The sequence below is a fragment of the Monodelphis domestica genome, chromosome 1, assembly GCF_027887165.1.
Source record: "Monodelphis domestica isolate mMonDom1 chromosome 1, mMonDom1.pri, whole genome shotgun sequence".
In the NCBI taxonomy this organism is placed as follows: domain Eukaryota; kingdom Metazoa; phylum Chordata; class Mammalia; order Didelphimorphia; family Didelphidae; genus Monodelphis; species Monodelphis domestica.
This window is the reverse complement of record NC_077227.1, coordinates 464,193,430-464,215,593: the sequence shown is the minus strand read 5'-3', so window position 1 is coordinate 464,215,593 and position 22,164 is coordinate 464,193,430. Positions and strand designations below refer to the sequence as shown.

General features: G+C 39.6%; 1 protein-coding gene across 5 annotated transcripts in view; it reads right to left on the bottom strand.

Annotated features, from left to right (window-relative positions):
* Positions 1 to 8,453: 8,453 nt before the first annotated feature.
* Positions 8,454 to 22,164, bottom strand: part of FUBP3 (far upstream element binding protein 3) — a 71,615-nt gene continuing 57,904 nt past the window's right edge. For 4 of the 5 annotated variants that reach the window (XM_001369593.5, XM_056812562.1, XM_056812563.1 and 1 more), the window contains exons 13-19: positions 18,150 to 18,310; positions 17,323 to 17,396; positions 16,919 to 16,999; positions 16,617 to 16,693; positions 12,362 to 12,433; positions 11,241 to 11,368; positions 8,454 to 9,921 (exon numbers count right to left, since the gene is read on the bottom strand). In XM_001369593.5, coding sequence (XP_001369630.2) covers positions 9,913 to 9,921; positions 11,241 to 11,368; positions 12,362 to 12,433; positions 16,617 to 16,693; positions 16,919 to 16,999; positions 17,323 to 17,396; positions 18,150 to 18,310 — 602 coding nt within the window. In that variant the 3' untranslated portion in view covers positions 8,454 to 9,912. The remainder of the gene's footprint in view (positions 9,922 to 11,240; positions 11,369 to 12,361; positions 12,434 to 16,616; positions 16,694 to 16,918; positions 17,000 to 17,322; positions 17,397 to 18,149; positions 18,311 to 22,164) is intronic. The other variant, XM_007475157.3, reaches the window with a different exon arrangement.

The window sequence follows — 22,164 nt, the reverse complement described above, 5'->3', positions numbered from 1 at the left end:
CAGCGAAAGAACTGTGGGAATAGAAATGCAGAAGAAAAACATTTGCTTGATCACATGGTTCAATGGGGATATGATTGGGGACAGTGACCTAAAATGATTAGTTTATTGTAAATAGTAATGATATAGCAATAGGTTTCGAACAATGATAGATGTAAAACTGGTGGAATTGCTCATTAGCTCTGGAAAGGGGAAAGAACATTAATTAAGTAACCATGGAAAAATATTCTAAATTAAATGAATAAGTTAAAAAATGAGATTAGACTCATTTATCTATGGGGTCCCTTCCAGTTTTAAATAATAGCAAATAGTTATTTAACATATATTTGACTATATAACATTAAAAAATAACCTTACCATCCATCTTAGAATCAATACTGTGTATTGGTTCCAAGGCAGGAAAGCAGAAAGGGATAGTTAATGGGGATTAAGTGACTTCCCCAGGGCCACACACCCAGGAAGAGTTTGAGTTCAAATTTGAACTCAGGACTGCCTGGCTCCAGGTCTGACTTTCAATCCACTAAACCAAGACTAGCTATCAAAAATATGGTTTCTGGACCTTTTATGATCCTTGATGCCCTCCTTGGGACATGCTCTAACTTTCCATCCTTTAAAAAATGTCATATACAGAAGTGGCATACAGTTTTCTTTTGAATGGACAAAGAAGCAAAAGGTCCAGTATTCAAAAATTGGCCCTTTGTATGGAGAGAGGCCACTGATACTCCTGGGAAAAGGCTCTAAATCCAAGAGAGGCTACTAGCCCTAGAAATATTTATTAACCTTGTTCTTCAGTCGATTTAGAATATCCAACTCTTTGAGATTGTCCATAGTGTCCATGGAGTTTTCTTTGCAATGATACTAGAAGGATTTACTATTTTTTTCTCTAGTGTGACTTGCCCAGATCCACATAGCTAATAAGAGTTTGAGGTCAGATTGAACTCAAGTCTTTCTGACTCCAGACTCAGTGCATTATTTACTAAGCTATCTAAGTATTAAACTTCTTAGGCTTACCTAGACTAGCTTTGTTTACCTTACTTAGACTGTGTTTGAGTCTCACGTAAGAACATTCCAAATCCCCATCTGATTTTTTCCCTACTTGGCTGACAGATTGAACTCTCAGGGTCCTTCTAGTTCTAGTGGTAGAGTTGGGGGCTTGTGTCTGAGTCCCAGTCTTGTCAGGCATGTTGAAGGATCTTGGGTAAGTCACTTTAATTCCTTGGAGTCTTAAATTCTTAATCCACACTATGCCTAATGGTGACTGCTTTATCTAATCAGTCTCACAGAACCTTTGTAAGGATGGAGCCAATTTTTCAGGGTCAGGGAAAGCATTAGACAGATGTCACCTCTTTCTCCATGATTTAGGGTGGTCCATGAGCTCCTACTACAATTGGGCACTAAACCAAATTAGCTTGTGCCATCTTGCACCTTGTAGTCTAACAGATGACCTAACCCAACCCTAAATTGGGAAAGTGTTTATCCTGAGTGGATAGGGGCACTTTGTGGGAGCAGGGAGTGAAGGATGGAATCAGGGAGTTATATGGTGGTAGTCACTATTAGAGCCATTTCTCTCTCAGATTTGGAGTCTGATGGCATGGGATCAATTTGTAACTCTGTCATTTACTAGCCATGTGACCCTGGACAAGTTTCTTAACTTTTCTGGGCTTCCAGTCCTTTTTTTCTGTAAAGGGAAAGGGTTGGATTAAATGGCATCAAAAGTCCTTTCTGATTCTAAACCTGCAACCCTTGGAACCCAGATGCAGGTTGTCAACATCTGTGGTGCTTCCTAACCACACTCCTTGCTTTGGCCTTACCTTCAGCACAGGCTTCCAGATAAGTGCTCTATTAAGTAATAACTCCATCCCTCTATCTATCTATCTATCTATCTATCTATCTATCTATCTATCTATCTATCTATCTATCTATCTATCTATCTATCTATCTGTCTGTCTGTGTCTGTCCATCTGTCTATCCATCCATCTACCTACATATTATACATACACATACTATATATTTATGTACAAGTAAACAGAAATTATATATAATGAGGTACATACATATATGTATATATAGAAACAAATTATATACAAGTATAAACAACATAGACATGTAATATATGTGTGTGAGGGAGGTTATAGACCCATAGTGAATATACACACATGTATGCATATGTGTGGATATATAATAGAGAGAGGTAATAGCCCCCCCAATATATATATGTAGAGGTGTGTATCTATGGGGGGGGTTGTGGACCCATGACATATACATACATGTGTATAAACATTAAAAATATATAGCAATAATAGATCCCCTCCATATATACATACATGGGGAGATGGATTGTGGAACAATGACATACATACATATGTGTATGCATGTATATACAAGGCACCATGTTCCCTCACCTATGTGTATGCATATATATGTATGCACATACCCACATATATACAGATTATGAAATCGTGATGTGTATACACATGCATGTATATGTATACATACAGGGTGTATATGTGTAGAGATGTTATAGATCCATGATCTCATCAGCATGGGAATTTCTGGTGTGGAAATTCTTTCCATTGCTCTAGCTTGACTACTCATTTTGAATGAATAACCAGGAAGTCTTAACCTGAGGGTCTCCGAATATTTTGGTAACTGTGCTTTAACATAATTAATTTCCCTTATAGTTCTGTGTATTTTATTTTACGAATTTTAAAACATGATTCTAAGAAGCAGACTGTCAAGGGGGTCCATGACCCAAGGAACTCATCTTAGAGTTGCCTGGGTCACTGAGAGGTTAAATGACTAGTTCATATGGCTAATATGTGACAGGTGGAATTTGAACCCAAGACTTCTTTTTTACTTCAAGCTTCGCAATCTTTGTCACACTGGTAACCACTAATGAAAATAGTTCACATTTTGATGTCCTATTGCCATTTATAAAGCAATTTCAATGACTATGAAATATTGTGTGGGAAAGGGTTGTATAGGTTGTATTTTTAAACCTTGAGGCAGCACAGAAAGGTGGGCTTTTATTTTGATCCCCATTTTACAGATAAGGGAACTGAGACTCAGAGCAGCAGTAATTTGTCTTCAGTCACACAGGTATTAACTGTTGAGATGGAACTCAAAATGACTCCTGTCAACAAGTTCAGATCTTTATCCTCAGTACATATTGGCTCATTCAATGCTATTTCTCTAACTTCCCTCAATTCCCAGGTAAAATCTCACCTATAGGAAGTTTTTCTCCATCCTTAATGCCAGTACCTTCCCTCTGTTGATTATCTTCCATCTATCCAAAATATATATTTTGCTTGTACATAATTGATATATCATCTCCCCCCACTTGACTGTGGGCTCCATGAGAGCAGACTCTTTTGGTTTGCTTCATTTTTTCCTTGCCAGGCAGGCTTAGTACATACAATGTCTTCAATTTTTGTTGAAGAGCAGCTGGGTTGGTGTAGTGGATAGACCATTGGGCCCAGAGTCAGAAGGGCCTAAATTCGGGTCTGACCTCAAATACTTACTAGCTGTTGTAGCCCTGGAGAAGCCACTTAATCCTGTTGGCCTCAGTTTCCTCATCTGCAAAATAAATTGTAGAAGGAAATGGCAAACTACTCCAGGACTTTTACTCAGAAAACCCCAAATGGGGTCATGAAGAGTCAAGGACACAAGTGAAAAGATTGAACTACAAATGCCTATTGTCTGACTGATCTTCAGGATGAGTGCAAAGATCTAGCAAATGCCACAATCAGCACCCTCATGCTTACCATTCCAACATCCCACTCAGTTTATGACCTTCCAGGTGGGTTGGTTGTGCCATTCAATCATGCAATCTAGGGAAATGCAGACTCATTTTCACATCAGTCCAAACTACTTTTTTTTTCCTTCCACCAATCCATCCATTTATTCATTCAACAAACATTAAGAGACAATGCAAACCACTTCTTAATTAGGCAAATTCATTAGCTTTTCTGTCCCTCAAAAAAAAAAAACAACTCCCAAACATTTTAAATTTAAGCAGAACTGACTTTGGGATAACTTGAAGTTTAGGGTTATTCACAGCAGAGGTGTCAAATTCTACTGTGAAGCTTGAACAAGTTTAAAAATGCAACTAAGAAATGTTTAATGAAATAAAAATACAACATAGAAAATGGTAATTTGTGATTTTTTAAGTCAATATGGGCCCAATCCTGGAATAATTTTTGTTGTTGTTTGAAACCAGTGATCCACAATATTTTATATTCTCCCCAGTGCTATGGATTGAGAGCCAGGCCTAGAGATGGGAGGTCCTGGGTTCAAATCTGAATTCAGATACTTCCTGGCTGTGTTATCATGGGCAAGTCACTTAACCCCTATTGCCTAACCCTTACTTCGCTTCTTCCTTAGAACCAATACACAGTAGTGATTCTAAGACAGAAGGTGAGGGTTAAAAAAAAAAAAGACCAAAACATGATACAAAATGGATTTCTATAGAGTAGCAAATGTAGAGATTTCCCTGGCATGGAATCCCCATCTAGAAGAGGGAATGGTACCGAAACTACTAAGGTGGTTCAACCCAAATTTCCTGAAGTTCAGAAAATAAATGCAAGGAAGAGCCAATCAACCATTACAGCCTTTAGCTGTACTACAGAATATAAAAAAATATGTAATGTTAGGGATGGAAAGGCTCATGGAACACAAACTCTTAGAACATAAATTAGACCTGGAAGGGCTCAAATCTCATTTATAGAGGAGGAAAATGAGTGAATGAGAGGTGAAGCATCTTTACTGAGGTCACAGAATTGGTTAATGGTAGAGGCAAGACTAGCATTCAGGCCTCTTGTGTCATCCACACAATGATCTACTCTAAATTTTGGCTGTCATGCATTAGATAATCTGAAAGTAACATCTTTCTAAGAAAGTTCTGGGAAATCAACATTATTTCCCCTTCCAGTTTAGATCTCAAGAGTTGTTTGTTTCTCTGGCCTTTAAAAATAGCTGACTTGGAATTTTTCTTGAAGGGAAAATGATACAGAGCTGTTAGAGACAATGGGAATAGGGGACTTTGTTCAGTATTTACCTCAATAGGAGGTATTCTATAAATATGGGCACTCCCTTATCTGAAAAGTTATGCAACATTTTCAGACCTTAGTAGTTTTCTGAGTTACTGGGACCAAATCTCTGGTGATGAGTCTCTCAGCCTTTAGCTTGAATCATCACTATCACCACCACCATTCTCCTTGTCATCTTGTCTGCTATTGTTGCATTCTGAAGATGCTTTTGATGAGCCCACAGAAATGAGCTTACACCTCAATTATTTATTCAATTACAAAAAGCAACCACTTAATCTAGTTATACAGTGCTTAGGAAGGTATTAAAACATAAATGAACAACAGCATAGCAACTTGTCACCAGTACCAATTTTAGTTAAATTAGACAGAAGAGGGGAATAGCAATATTGATAGCAAACAACCAATCTATACATACGTGAATATATAAAGTAATATAGCTATTGCCTCATCATTTTCTTATTTGATCCTTATCACCCTGTGATGTTGAAGGAGCTCAGACAGCTGAGGTTTAGGTAGGCTGTGACGTGCCCATTTGTACATAGCTAATGGCAGAAGCTGAATTGAAACCAGGTCGTCTTCCTGACGGGTCAACAACTCTAGTCCTTAGATGCCAGTTGTATAGTCTGTCTCCAGTCCTATAGTCAAAGCGTTTAAAGCTTGGTAGGGCCCATCTGAGCTTGTCTTCCACCTGTAGAAGAAGCCTTTGAGGACTCAGACCCATAGCCATGTTACTTAGAGAGTAAGGCTCGAGTCTGTGGTTCTCAACAGAAACATAGGAAAACAAAGGTTCCTGTCCATATTTCCTTTGGGTGTAAAAACTTAAAATTTCAGGTTAGGAAATCAAATGTTTATAAATAGCCCTAAAATCTGGCAGAAAGCTTATCCTAGGACCTAGGGTTTAATTTAAGGCTGTTTGGAATCTTTTCTTACCTCCTTCTCCACCCAAATAAGAATACTCAGCCTGGCACTCACTTCCTCAGATGTGAGCCCTTGTTCTCCACCTCTTTTCCCCAAATTAGGTCTCAGGCAGTCTTCTTGTCCATTAATTCATAATTCAACTAGGGCCATCTGTGTTAGCCTGTCTTTAAAACCCTAGCTGGTACCGCCCCAAACAGGAAGAGGCAAATACCAATACCCTCTGGTGTTGAAATGCTTTAATAGACCAAATTGCCAACGTTACCTAGGGATGCTTCAGACAGACAGGTCACAGAAGACAGTTCTGACAAAAAGGTGGTCCACTGGAGAAGGAAATAACAAGTCACTCCAGCATTTTGCTAACACATGGTCCATGGGGTCACAAAGTCCAACACAATTGAACAACAACCCAGCAACCAGCAGTGTGTACCCCCCACTTACCTCCCCATCCCCCTCCAAACAGAAGAGACATGGGGGATATGGCTCACAAGCTTTATAGGTCATAGCTGCAGGAAGAATAATGCATATCACAACCTGAGGAGCATATGGGTATGGACAGGGACCAAGACCAACTAGAAATCATTCTCCACTGCACTCTGGTGCATATCACCTCAAACTCCAGCATGTGGGGGTCTCCAGGACTATTAAACCAATTTCTTCACACTCATAAACCCCCGAGTCTGGGGACCAAGAGTTTCAAAGACAGGTCAGAGTAGCCCCCACCCCCACAGACACAAAGTCCTTAGTGATGACCATGCAGCTTTCTTAATGGAAAACAATCGCTGAAGTTGGTGCATTTCAAGCACTTTAGCCTTCTAAGACACCAGACTGCTGATGAAAAAAACCATATTCCGTGGGCGCCATCTTAATGAGAGGCCAAATTTCATCTGCTTGCAAACTTTTCCCCCTCCTCCCTCCACCCCACCCTACCCCACCCCCTCAATAAAAGGTTGCATCAGAAGGAGATATTTCCATAATTTATAGTATGGACATTTCACTGGGGAAAAGCGCTAATCTGTACTTACAGATACATTTAAGAAAATGCATCCTCCCACAATCCTGTGCCATTTATGACTCTTGGCACAAGCCGCAATACTCAGTCTTCAATTAAGGGACACCTTAGGGTTCATTATCACACAATTGCTCCCTGTGAACCATGCCAAATGCTGTTTTGGCACAGAGCTTGGAAGATGAATTAGAAGGAAGTCTTCTCTGTAATGCCCTCTCCCCAATTCCCATTCCCATCATCAGCGTTTATGCCCTCCTTCTTGCTCACCCCCTCCCTTCTTTTTTTCCAAGTGGCTTTTACTATTCAATCTCTCAACGTCAAACTCGATTCTCTAGAGGTGTATTTAAAGATGCCATATCCCCGTTTTTTCTTCCGGCTTTCAATATGCCTCAAAATTGCTGCAGATGGGATTCTCTCTACACCCCTTTCTGACCTATCAGGGCCACAGATGCCATTTTTTAAAAGGCGGGGTAGGGTGGGGTGGCGGGGAAGAGGGAAGAGGCTAGAGCCCAGGAAACAAGAAAAGAGACAAGCGCTGTAAATACCCAAGACTGGAGAGTTCTACTCAGGAGCTGATTGAGGAGCATCTAGATCAGTAAGGAGATTTATATGTAAAGACAAAGTGGCAGTATACTAAAATATTAAGCATAGAAACCTACCTTCAACATTACTGCCAATCATAAGAAAAAAGCAGGTGGCTAAAAAATGAATACAAGGCTGAAATATTTACTCTTCCACTATATTGTTCTATTCTCTTGATTCACAGACCCATTTGGCCTTTAGCTGAGACTCTGCATCTCATCACTTGAATAGTTTCATTCACAAGGAAGGTTCTTCCAAAGTAGTGCCTAAAACCTGTTTCCAACCATGTGGTATGTAGCCCCACCTCCAGCTGGGAGCACCATCCAAACCTGTTACTTGTGAGAACAACAGTAGTGGTACCCACAGTGGCATGATTTGATACACATTGTGTATAAAGTGATGATCCGTTATACACAGATGATACAGAATTATGTACAGAGAGGCTGGTAGAGAATGTGGAGCAGACAGAGTAGGCTTTGCTGATTTAGTTACAAGAAAGTATGTTTATACAGCTGAGGATTGGATCAAAACCTCTTGATTATTACTCCCCATAAATTAATTTTCAAGACCCACTTACAATGACAGCATCTTTCCATACGAGGAAACTCTAGTTATTAACTTCTCAGTGTCACGCCATTTCAAGAGATGCTTAGATGTGACAGGTAAGAGAGGTTGATTGTAATTAAGGCTCTCAAGTCAATAACATCAAATTATACAAAGCCATTAAAATGAAATTAGTTTAACGAAGTAGATATAAGCCTAGGTAGTGTAGCAACTAAGTTGGAGATAATGCAATGAGTGAGTCAGCTCTCTAAGAGCAGGCAAGCATTCTTGACCTCTTTCCATTTGGATGGCAACGGGAAAGGGAGGCAGCAAGAAAATGCAAAATAAAACAGACTAAAAACACTTCACCCACAAGAAGCCTTGTGGAAATTTTATTATATAGAGTGTAAAATGCAACTGTCAGTCAAATAAAAAGAACATTTTGTTTTAAACACCATGCTCAACATTATTTAATTGCATTTTTTATAGTTAGACATTTCAAGCATTATAGGGAAATAAAAAGAAGAGAAAAAACTGAGAACAGTAAATTCAGTACATTTCAAAACGGAATGTCCCTCAGGTCAATTAAAAATGCAAGAAAAAATAGTTTCAGTTCCGTTTTTTTTTCCTTTAAAAATACAGTTATCTGTACAAGAAAACACTATGGTAAACATAAGAAATCATATTATCCCTTTTATTAAATCAAAATTATTTATTAGATACTGTGGTTAATACTAGAATCATTTATTTTTCTAAGTAATTTGACAAATATTAGATATGAAAATATTTTAAAGAAAAGTGAGAAAAGGAAAAAAACACCTTGGAATTAAAAAATAGTTACTACCTTTTAATATGGTTTAATGTTCCACAGTGTTTGTTAAAGTTACTAGTAGCTGATTTATTTTTAATATTAAAAATAACAGTATTTATATTTCTGAGAGCATAGAGGAAGGTTTTTTAAAATTTTTTTAAAATAAGCTTGGAGGTCTTAGATACACAAATGCAACCCAAAATGGACATGTGAAAAAAAGTATTGCTAAAAAAAATTAACATTTTTATATTACCCCTTTAGACTCTAGAAATTATACAAACCCTACAAAATGCCCCCCCAACCTGTCTGACAGCAAAACAGTTAAATGTCTCAATACAGAATTCACATAATTAATTACAATACATATTGTAGTTGTTTTTTTTAAAAAATGCAATAAAATCAGACAGCCAAGATAAAAGAAATTAGAAGTAAAACATTTAATTATGTATTTTTACATATTTAAGAAATATTTAAATACTGTTTAAAAATTTTTTTTTTTTAGGATTTGTTACATACCACCTAAGACGTCCAAGCCTCTTTCTGTTGCAACAGAAAAGTTCAAAAAGGAAAAAAGAGAAACACACCAAAAACAAAACAAAACAAACAAACAAAAAAAAACAAAAACAAAAGCCCCAAACAAACAAAAAAATTCCCATGTTTGAAATGTCACTACTCTGGGGTACATTTTGGGTGCCTGGAATTTGCAGACATTGTTCCAAAAAGAATCCCAAAGTTTACAAATTTGGAAGTAACAATAAAACAAAACAATCTCCCCCCAAAAAAACAAAATCAAAAGATTACCAGCATTTTCATGAAGTTTAGTATATTACTAATTTTTCCTGATTCTTAGAAAAGTTCAGTATAGATTATTCTACAACTAGTGTTTCACAAAAATGAACAAAAAAAATCTTCATCAAAAGGCTGCAAATCTAGAAACCTCTGTTACAAAAAGGTTTTCTTTCACAATGATTTCAAGGAAAAAAAAAAACTGCCATAAGGACATTGTTCTACTGCTCCTGCAGAGGCAAAAGAAGAAAGAAGAAAAGTTATTCCTTGGTAGATTTTTTTAAAGTATGTACTTCTGAAACATTTTTCCCAAGGGCGGGTGATAGGTCACACTTTCCCTCCCTCTGGCACTGTATCAGGCATCCAAACAGACAACAGAGCCAATGTACAAGGAAATACCTCCTCCCTCCTCTTTGGGACCGATGTCACAGGATATGGCAAGAGAAAACCTTGCTTGGGAGAGATGTTCCAGAGTTTTTCTTTTAAATGGGGAAATGGAATGGGGTGAGAGAAGTGCAAGCTTCCGAGCCTTTGGAAAACTCAGCCATATTCCTGTTAAGACCTCTAGACAGCGGCTGAGGATATCATCCATAGAGCCCACTGAGGTAACCATCATTTGAGTTCCTGTGAGCACCATGTTTTGTAGTGCTAACAAAAGGAACAAGAAAACCTGTGGATAGTTTTTCTTTAGTTGTCTGATAATTGGCTTCAATACCTAGACACACATCAAAATGGTCAATTATTAAACTTTAGAATGCTGATTTCCTATCCATGAGATCAAAGCGGTGGGCAATGAGAAAATCTGGCTTCGTGCCCCTCAGTCCTGTCTCCAAGGGAGTAGCCAATACAGAGCCCTCTTCTTTTTCAAAACTGGGAGGTGCCTCATGAGGCTGGAAAAAAGGACAGGGCTAGATAATCATTATTGTTAGACACCTTTAAGAAGGTGCCAACTCATAGCAATTTTAAGAGAAACTGTCAGATGATGTCAGAAAACATCATGGAGTGGCAGCTTGCTCAGAATGGTAATATAGTTCAACTCCTTACCATCTCCATGTGGGAGGTGGATCAGAAAGACCATGTACTTTCTTAACTGTGTTTTATAAAAAGACCATGTACTTTTTTTCTTAACTGTGTTTTATAAAACTGATAAACTGATGGCAATTTATTAGGCCATATGGAGGAGTTGCCCCATTAGGCTATAGAATTGACTCTAGCTATCCTTGGTCCCAAGGATTCCTCATACAGAAGGATCAAGAAAGCTGGAGTTCTGAACAGAAATGGCTACTAGGATTTCTCTCTGGCTACTGTAAGCATCCCAGCTAAATTTGCTTTTTTTGCTTGTGTCCAAATAAGTTTTATAAAGACCCAAGTATCAGACAGCTATGTTTTGGGATGGAAGAACAATAGGGGATGATAGACACAGTGGCTGGCTAAGAGGTCAGTTTCACTGAGTTGGCATGCCAATGTTCCACTCTCTCACCAAGCTATTCTAAGATGGGGGAAATAAGGGACAGGACAGATACTCTGCTGTGTTCAGGGAAATACAGACCTGGCTGTGGGCCTGAGCTTGCCCTAATGTTTGCCCATAGTAAGCAGCTTGCTGTCTGTAATACTCCGCCCAGGCCATTGTGTAGTCCGGTGGGGAACTTGCCTGAGAAGCTGCATTGGTGGCATGGCCTGATTGACAAAGAAGGAAACACATTATCTGAAGGGCACTGATATCACTGCATTCAAAGACAATCCATATTCACTGTAAAACAGTGTTTAAACTTAACTGTGTATTTCCATTCCTTGAGTGTTGCTGGACATCAGGAAATATAACTCACATGGCCTGATATTTCAGTTTTGAAGAACTGGATGGTTATAATGGCCTGAATGGAGCTGGCAACACTTAAAAAATTCCACCCTTCCCAATGTTGCCTCACTACTAACAGTCCTTAAAAACCCCATCATATTCTAGCCATTTAGCTACTCCCCCTCAGTAACCCCTTTTCCTTGCTACACCTAGGGAATTCTCAATGACAGGGAAGAATTATCATTCCTCTTTGGGAAATTTCTAAATCTTTTTTTATCCATCATCACCAACCTAAATTCCCATAACTAGTAAGTGATGTGAATCAAGGTTTCACATTAAATGAGATCTCAGTTCAATTAAAGAGAATATTGAGTTCAATCTAATTCAACCACTTAAGGAAATATGCCAATTTAGCTTTTGTTTGAGTTGTTTTGCTAGGTGTTTTTAAGATTTTGCTAGGTGTTTGTGATCCAGTTACATGGATTAAGTTGAAAGACTTTGGGACTCTAAGGCAACCACCACTTTTGAGAGGCAAGTCTAACAATCTAGTTACTATACCTACTTCTATATCCTATTATCTGTCCCCTAGTTTATTGCTGCTCACTGAGAATCAGCAGTATGAAAATCAGCACAGGAAAGGGATAATGTGGGACATTTTTCTACCAACTGAGATGCAACCTGGCTGGTTACAACTCTGCTTTGGCAAAAGGGAAAGAAGAAAAATGGGGAAACAAAGTTAAGTGTTGATTTGAAACTCCTGAGGAAAAAGGGTGAGGAGAAAGAAGATGCTCTGCCCACAGTATATTGAAGTGTGCTCAGGAGGGACAAGAAGACACTTTGTCATTGGTCCTCTGCCTTTGAAGAAAGCCACTCACTCTGTTTTTTGTAATAGTCCTCCCATGCCTTGCTGTAACCAGGCTGGCTGTTCTGCTGCTGGCTCTGCTGGCCTGTTTGAAGAGGACAAAAACAATCAGGCCAGTGAGGAAAGGAGGGTTTTGCCCTAAGCCTCTTGGTATAATTTTTACCCACACCAACAAGCCTGTGGGGCACACACCTCAGAATAATGTTTTAGGTGCTTTAGTTTTAAGGGAGAAAAAAAAGAGGCAAGAGACCTAGCTGGAAGAGGATGGAGGACAGGACAAAAGAGGAAGAGAACAAGACAGGAACCTCTACCCAAGAAACAGACAATAAATTTTGGCCCATGGGTATGTGGGAAAGGAGCACAAAGGGGGTTCTTCTAGGTTACACAGAGCATAGTAGCCGAGTTGGGGTTGGAGGGGAAAAAAGGATGGCCTTTAAGATAGAGAACAGGGTAGGCTGCTATAAGAGCAAAGAAACTTCCTAATGAAATGTGCCAGGGAGAGAACTTTAGAGATCCGGCCTATGGACTACTTTGAGGTGATTTGGCATTTACTACCTCATAAAAGAACAGTAATGGACAGGAGGCTAAGAGAGCAATATGAAAGAGTTGGTTTTGTACATGGGTCAACTGAACTTCAAATGAGGACAGGGAACAGAATAACATCCTCTTAAACCTGAGGGTCCTAAAGGGCTCCTGCCTTTTACCTAACCTTTCTCTTCTATTTGAAGACAAAAGGGAATGTACAAGCTGGACAACCAGACTTGGAAATATTCAAAGAAACTGAGCATTGAAAATGAAAGAGAATCTAAGAAAGCAAGCCCAAACCAAATCCTAAACTTGCTTCCCCTTGTTCTCCAACACACACAAACAGAATAGGGTGGAAAGAGCCTGGAAAGCTTATAATTCTAGCCAAAAGCCACTACATGTATCAGATTCCTATTCTATTCTTAAGTTCTTTTCAGAGAGAACTGGAAGAGTAGGGAGAAGGAAAGATGGGCAGAGGAGAAAGAAAACTAATTCTAACTCCACATACATACACACACTAATTCTTTAAACAGTAATTCTAACTCTTCACTCTCTCTCTCTCTCTCTCTCTCTCTCTCTCTCTCTCTCTCTCTCTCTCTCTCTCTCTCTCATTCTAACTCTACACAGATACACTAATTCCAACTCTTTACACACACAAATACATTAATTCTAACTCTACACAGACATATTCATTCTAACTCTAGACACACAAACACTAATTCTACAGACACATGCCAATTCTAATTCTTTATACACACAAACACACTAATTCTAACTCTTTACACTCCCCCCAAACCCATGAGCTATAGTACAACATAAGCTGCAAAGACTTTTGAATCAGTAAAGATGAGATGGGGGTGGGAAGGATACATTGCAAATGTGAAGTGGGTGGAGGAAACAGGGCAATAGCATCCTGTCCAGGGGCAGTTAAGAGGGTTAAAAGACTTGACCAAAGCCATAAGTCAAGACCTTTCTTTCTGCTGAGGTCAGGGCTGGCCTGAGTGTCCACCTGCTAATGCCAACAAAGAAAAGGGCCTCCTTCAATGTCTTTTTCTTTTATTAGAATTACAGTCCAAAGTAGGCTTAAAGGATGCAGCACTAAATACATTTCATGGCAAACTGTTTCACCCACTAGTTATTTCAGGTTGAAGATGGGTATGAAGAAGGGAGAGTGGTTACAATCAAGATGCATGCAGCGTTAAGGAAGGAGTTAGGAAGAGGTCTTCCCTTTCCACTCCCATCACTTCAAGGAAGGATCAACAGGGAGGGGATGGCAAGGAAGAACAGGAGGTAATTTTCTGATAGGTATTTCATGTTGGCAATGTAATGATATGATTCTCTGCAAATGGCCTTTTAAGGAGCTTGAGGAAGTTGGATGGCAAACAGAAATACACTCCTGAATATAAGAGAGTGGGGTCAGTACTCTTCCCTCCAGTAAGATTTCCTTTAAAAGAATATCTGGGATATAGAAATAAGATTTTTCAGTCATAGGGATTTATGTAGTTAAGCAGTCCTCCCACGTCTTGCCAAATTCCCCTTGGCTTGACTGGGAACTACCCTGATCTTTAGTCACTGAGCAATGCAGTGAGGTTTGCTTTAACACCATCACAAAGCTCTTCCCTACAGCTTTTATTTCTCTCATCCATGGGGTGGGGGGAAATCAGGGCGGAATAATAATCAGCCCAAACACGTATACTTTTCTGGATGTAGTGTGGAACATTTGCTGTCACTATAGCACAGAATAGGGAAAGGCCATCTAGGTTCTTGGCTGCTAGCTCAAGATTGCTCTTTGCTAGTTAAGGAACATCCCCATTCAGAAAAATATCCAACTAATTTAGTGGCATTTTAGGAAAGATTTCCCATCACCACAGATACATGAAATGCAGTGACATCTGGGTGAGCAACCAACCAAAATAACAGAATTATAACCTTAAAAATGGAAGAGGCCTTAGAGACCTACAAAAGTCAGAGCAGGAAGGTGATGGGTCCCTATCACAAGGCTAGTGAGTGGAGAATCAGGACTAGAACTCGAGATTCCTGACTTCTAGTCCTGTGATCTGATATCTAGTGAAGTACTTATTTAAATATTCGTGAACTACAGAACTAAAGACTTTCTGAACTTACAACCAGAATTCTCCTTATTTCAAAGCCAATAAATGGAGAAGCAGGGCTGCTTTATTCCCAATGTGCTGAATCCACATCTTTTAGCATGAAAATACTGATATAACAGATGAGTATGCTGCAGGCCATGCAATCTGCAGACAGTCAAAATGAATGCTTCCCAAACAAAAACATGTTATGATTTCCAATGTCAAAGAAATCTGGGTTTTGATGATAAAATGGTGAAAGTCCCTGGGAAGAGCTGAAAAAGGTCAACAATACATTCCAAACATTAATAAACCAAAGCTGGTTTCTGGCTTGTGGACGCATTTGACTGGCCTGTGAACACGGGGAATTGAAGTCTAAAAGGTCAGTTTCCAGACACTAAAAAAGAATTTTCAAAGGGCCTCCTGAGCTAGAACCAATTAAGGTAGCAATAAAGGGGACCTGACTGGGAGGGTTAGGTAGGCTTCCTCAAAGGGCAGATATATTTTCCTGGAATTTAAGAAGATTAACTATCAGCTGAATGGTTACCATTCCCTGTGTCTCTATAAAAACTATCCCCTGTCCCCAAAAGTTTCCATTTCCAACACAGGATGAGCAGATAACTCACTGATACTGAGCTAAAGTAGGTATAGAGAAATAAGGGAGATTGTTGTCTAGATCAAAGAGAAAGGCTGCATGAAGGACTCAAGAAGACTATCCACAAAGAGTTAGTGATGTTGGGTAGTTGTGTGTTTCTTTCTTTTTTTTTTAAACCCTTACCCTTCCATCTTAGAATCAAAACTATGTATTGGTTCCAAGGCAGAAGAGAGGTAAGGGCTAGGAAATGGGGGTGTGGGGATGGTCAAGTGACTTGCCCAAGGCCACATGGCTAGGAAGTGTCTGAGGTCAGATTTGACCTCAGGACCTCCCATCTCTAGGCCTGGCTCTCAAGCCACTGAACCATTTCTAGCTGCCCCCAGTTGTGTGTTTCTTTGGTCTTTTAAGCATGAGATTTAGCTTAAATAGCAATAGTGTAACAGTAGTTTGATCCAAAGTAAACTCTTAAGTCTTGTGAAATGGGATATTTATGACCCATTCATGAAGGACAAGTGTCTGGTAACTGTTAAAGAGAATGAAAGAAAGCCAATAAACCTGGAAAGCAACTACAGAAAGCAGAAAAGAAGAGGTTTCAGTTCAGTTCTCACCCCCAAGAGCAACAAGTAAGAGATGCTGCTGCTTCTCTTCCAAATGTTCTTCACACCCCCTAGCATATCACTTGTCTGAAGACTTGTCAACCATAAGGATGGGCCAAGGGTTCTTGTGTGATCTGAAGGAGGGAGCAAATGGGACCTGACTGTTCCACTCCCTCCCTGTTTCCCATTTTCTTGAAGCAATAGTCAACCAAGTGACACACATCTTGGAAAAGCAAAGGCACGGATGGTGAAGAAAACATCAGAATAGTTGGGCCCAATGCAGCCAGCTTGTTGCAACATACCCATGAGAAATGTAGAAGACCTGAACTGTAGTTTGCCTTTTTAAGGAAGATTTCACTACCTTTTAGACTTGAGAGGGCCCTAGGAATTCACTGATCTATTTATCTATCTTGAATCATGTGAGAAAATGTATATCTTTTTTCATTGTGCTCTAGTGTCACTTACTTGGGACTTGCTGTGCAGGCGTCTGCCACGTCTGGTAGGTGCTACCCCAGCCCTGGGTCATAAATGCCTGAGGACCACTGTGGATTATAAAACATTCATTCTTTCTGGTCCATCATGCAAATATTTCACTTTCTTTGCCCACCTCCCCTCATATTTACTCTCATTCAATATTGCTTTTCCACGCTTCCCACCCACTTATGAAAGTCTAAAGGCTAAACTTGTACCATCTATTGTAAGAATGAGCTTGTCTCACTGTTTGCTTACTACAGGAAAACTAGAATTAAATAACTGCTTTTACCTACCTCACAGGGTTGCTGTGAGGGTTACCATTCACTTTAGCAGCAATGTTTGGAAAGCATCCTGAGCTCCTCGGAGGAAAGGTGCTATATGGATATATATAAAAAAAAATACTAAAGGTAAAGATTTTCAAACAGATTGGCCCAGAAAGTTATAGTCAGTGACAGAGCTAGGAGTTAGTCTATTAATCATTAGTGTTAGAAAAGGGGATTCCCAAACTAGTCTGGAAAAGTCCTGACATCAATCACCAGGAAGAGCGAAGGCCAAGGTTAGACAAAGATGGTGGTCCACTTTAAGACATCATTCTATTATGATATCCTTCCCAAATTTTAAAGCTTTCCATTGAGAAACCATAGGTAGGAGGAATTCCTGAGAAAATTCTCTGCAAAGACACAGACAAAAGACTTACTTTTGATGAGGTGTAGCAGGTGCTTGGTTGAAAGGACTCTGACCAAAGCCTCCAGGAGCGCCCATATTGGTACCCTGTCACAGACACAATGACAATTCTAATTTCTTCTTCACTGATCATCTAAATTCTGCCCCAAACCTCCCATTCCAATCAGCTTTAAAAGTTTTATTTTAAAATGTAAATTAACAAAAACACTTCATAATCCTAAATCTATTCTTTCTTCCCCACAGAACAGCAAATAATGGTACCAGTATGTCTATGGATGATAACACCACAGTAAACCTAGCTTATCACCCTGTGTATATGGACCAACCTGCTTGACTCTCCCGTCAATTAAGGCTGGCCCAAGTCTCTTTCTGCAATTCTATGTCCCCTTTGAGGTGAGCAGTGGCAAATCTTTCCTCCATCAACACTCCCTTTGTTTATCTGCTTTGAGGTGCCTGAAACTAAAGCCAGAGTCAATGAAAACCATCTGCATGTCTGGCTAGCAGTACAATGCCAACAAGAGGCCAGGCAGGCAGTGCTGGGTGCAAAGCATTAGCCCCATCTAGCCTGGAAAACAGGCATAGATTTGGGGTGGTGAAGAACTGGAGCATCTAAAATGCTTCACTCACTGGTCCCATGACCATTAATAACCTCTGTGCCTCAGACTTCATCCTCAGTAAAATGAGGATAGCCCATCTGCCCCAATCAAGCTCACCAAAACAGTTTGAGGAACTGCTGAATGGCACAGGAAGCACAAATCTTGGGGAAGTAGGGGGAGGTACCAGACAGCCAATAGAATTCTACTAACAGCCTAAAGGTGGGGAAAAGGGTCTTGTACGTACACCAACTTTCTCATCTATGAGATGTCTGGCAAGTTCAATCTGCTGTGGTACTCCTCGGATGGTGAATATCCGTACACTGGGATCAGTATTAGGTGGTGGATTCCGCTGGAGTTCTACATGGGCTCCTGACTGCTGGTTTATGCTTTTGATGTTCTCACCCCCTGTAGGCAGAAAAAAAGAACCCAAGAGAGAATAAATGAGGTGTGATTCTGGTATCTGCTAACAAGTCAGACACTGCTTTCTCTTTTGCATTCTTTACTTTAGCACCACCAGGAAAAGTATTTTCTATGTACCAAGACATACACAGAGTAAATAGAAATATTTTAAGTGGCTTTAAGAAACAATACTGCTCCTAGGAGGCAGTCATTTGTTTTTAAAACATGTTGCTGGAGCGTGAGCCCTTGTTGATAATAGGTTGATTATATGCAACATGCCTATACTGGGTAAAATCAGCACAATAGTGACCACCAGAACACCTCCTTATTGACAATGAATTGCTGACCAACCAGAATGCATGTCTCTCACATGTATGATATAAAATGAAGATCTGCTATTTGAAATGGGAAAAGTTCCCCTCCAAATTCCAACAACTAGTACAAATGCACTGCATACTGTGGGTAGTCAATAAATATTTTTGGATTTTAGTTGCTCTCTAACACCACTCTTGCCCAAATCCCAGGCCCAAGAAAAGTACTGTGTATTTAGTCAGTAACTCTGTCCCTCTGATAAGTTACAATCTCCTTTCTCAGTAGAAGATGACTTTCTGATGGCTCCTCCATTGTACAATGGGGGCCTTCAACCAAAACACACAGGCCACCCTAGCCACTCTCCCCTCCCTGCACAGGTCAAACGGCCAGGCAAAGAACCGAACAATTCTTGGCTCCCAGTTAAGGCCTTTAATATACCATCCTGTCACTTCCAAAGTCTCTGCAACCATAGGGAATGGATCTAGACAGGGAGCCATACCATGACAGTGTACATAAGAACACTGGGTGGAGTAGGGCTAATGAAAATTTAGTTGGACTTTTTGAAAAACCTGTGAGAGTCTCAGTCTCTTAATGAAATTTGCTTAACAAAAGCTCCAGCCAGCATTACAATGGTTCAATTCTTCTTTTGAAATTTCACAGAACTTACAGATCAGCTCCACTCAACTGGAGAGGGGAAAAAAAAGGGGATAGGGGAAAAGAATAGAGGGGAAAACGTACAGCACTAGTCTTGTAAATGGGGGGGGGGGGGGAAGAAGGAGAGAGGAATAACCACTGAAAAACTTTTACAGGAGAGTAATTGTCCCTAATCTATTGCTATTTAAACTTTTTTTTTCCATTTTAAGTCTTTTCCATACCCTAACTCTTTCTCATACAAAGGAAAAAAAAAACCTAACTGGGATGGGGCTACGTTTGTTCATCTGTAACACGCTCATGACCTTTTTAACATTCCAACCTTTGCTTTCCTCTTCACCCTAGTCCCCTCCCTCCCCCAAATTCAGGGAGGGAAAGTCACTTAAGAATAATTCCTCAAGCAATTAGGTTTTCAAAGACATCTTGGGGGGGGGGGGGGGGGAGGAAGAAAGATACACACCAACATATATGTTGCATCCTCTGGTTAAGACAACATAAAAACAAGGAAACTCCCCAATTGACAACAAGAATATACCTATAGTCTGGTATGCTGCAGATAAAGGTGATATACCATTTTATAAAACTTTTAAAAATTGTTTGGTTTAAAGTTTTAATTAACATTTGCTTATTATGTTGTACAGAGTTGTTTTAAATAAAACAAAATATCAAATAGATCTCAAAAGTTTGGAATACTCTCAGGCTTTTCTTTAAGCATTGCTAGAATTGTGTATAATTTTCATTCTCCCACTTCCTTTCCACACTTGACAATTTTAAGGTGACAACCTCATAATTTAAACATGTCCTTTAAGTTTTGTTATTTATAGGCAAAGTATAACCTTATTCTCTGGTACTGTAAATACCACATCTCATTCAAGAATCATTCAGAAAAGATTCATGGAATTTTCTTTTCACTGATCCCACAAGGTGGGACAACAGCTTCATTTGGCTATTGGTTTTCAGGTCAAAACAAGTCAGAATACAAGGTCATCTTTCAGGGAAAGCTATGGTTCTGCAGTTGGAGTCCCCAAACCTCTGCCAGTACCATTTCCCTCTTGAGTCAAGGTAATATGATCTCCAGGTTTAAGCACAAAACAGAGCACGTTTGCTGCTCAAAGCCCTGCAGACTCCAGTCAGCTAATATCTCTTCCACCTTTCAGAAAACAGTAGCATTTGCAATCTTAGCCCTAGGGATTCTTTGCTTAGGCCTTGGGAGCATGCTAATAAGGCAAGGCAGTCAACACTATGCTGCACGGGGGCCGGAAGGAGTTAATTTAAGTTCATCTTCTTTCAAAATGAGGTCACAGGCTTGGCACATGGTGGCTGTCTATAGACTGATTCAACAGCCTGCTCCATTGTTCCACCTGATGGGGGGCAGAAACGACCCACCAGTGGCCCCCCAGCTGGACGTGAAATCGTAAAGCAATTAATCAAACCTGCTAAAAGGCTGGGCTGACAAGAGCCAGGCTGGCCACATTATCTGTCAATATTGCTGTGTTTATCATGGAAATCCAGCTAGGGGCCCAAAGAGGCTGCAGTTTGTTTTCAAGCACCAACTCATGGAGAGAGTGCCTGACATTTGTATGGGTGCTCTTCTTCAACCACATCCCAAACATACTTTAAGAAGCATAAGACACCATACCTAGCCAAATTCACAGAGAAAAAAAATGAGAGGAGGAAGAAAGTTTAATGAGATACAAATCTTCCCACGTATTCACTTTGGCTCATCTAGCTGATTCAGGATGATTTGCAAAGAGGACAAAGAACTTGGTAGTAATTCCAAAGTATCACTCTTTGGCTAACTGTGAGAAACTCAAATGATGAAGACACAGAAGCTTTACTGATATCGAAAGGGGAGTGGGGAGGGGGGAAATCAAATATCATCATTTATAGCTCCTCTTTAGAAGTAAAAGAAATTATGTCAAGATCAAAAATAATTTATAATTTATGGATACCAACAAGATTTGGTCTTAACATCCAACAGGCAGGGAGGGGAGGTAGCAAACTTGTTACTGTTAATGAAGCTGATTTACTGATATGGAATATAATGTTAGACATACAAAAGAAATGAAACAGATAAAGTTCCTACATTCTAAAAGCTTATAGTCTAAGACAGATAACACTGACCAATTATAACAAATGTTAAACATGAATTAGTCATTTTGTAACTGCAAAGGAATAGAGGAGTTAGAAGGGGCGTGGGAGCTGCTCTTAGGAAGGTGACATTACAATGAATAATAAATTAAAAATAAATTTTAGGTTACTTCTTTTCATACAAAAGGTTTTTATATTCAATTCTTTTTTTTTCTTAAAACCCTTACCTTCCGTCCTGGAATCAATACTGTGTATTGGTTCCAAGGCAGAAGAGTGGTAAGGGCTAGGCAATGGGGGTCAAGTGACTTGCCCAGGGTCACACAGCTAGGAAGTGGCTGAGGCCAGATTTGAACCCAGGACCTCCCATCTCTAGGCCTGGTTCTCAATCCACTGAGCCACCCAGCTGCCCCCTTTATATTCAATTCTTAAGAGTAGGTGAGTAATTCATAAGAAGTAAACTTCAAAGTTTGGTCTCCCGAAATTGAGAAGAGTGAATTCTGTCTTTAAACACTAATTTAGGATGGATGATAAAACAATTAAATCAGAAAGAAGATGAAAGATGAGGCCTCCATCCATATAAATTTTATATTTATGAAACCTGACCTTCTATGCTGTTTTTTTTGCTACTAATGGAGCAATGATGGAGGCTCACCAAAAGATCAAAGAACCTTGGGAGCACTTGCTCATGTCAAGGAACAATATTCTTTGAATTTGTATTTAGATTCCTGTTGCTCCATTCAACTTGTCTCTTCACCATCTATATACAGATGAAAAAGTTTGAGAACACCAACCAAGAACTATATATA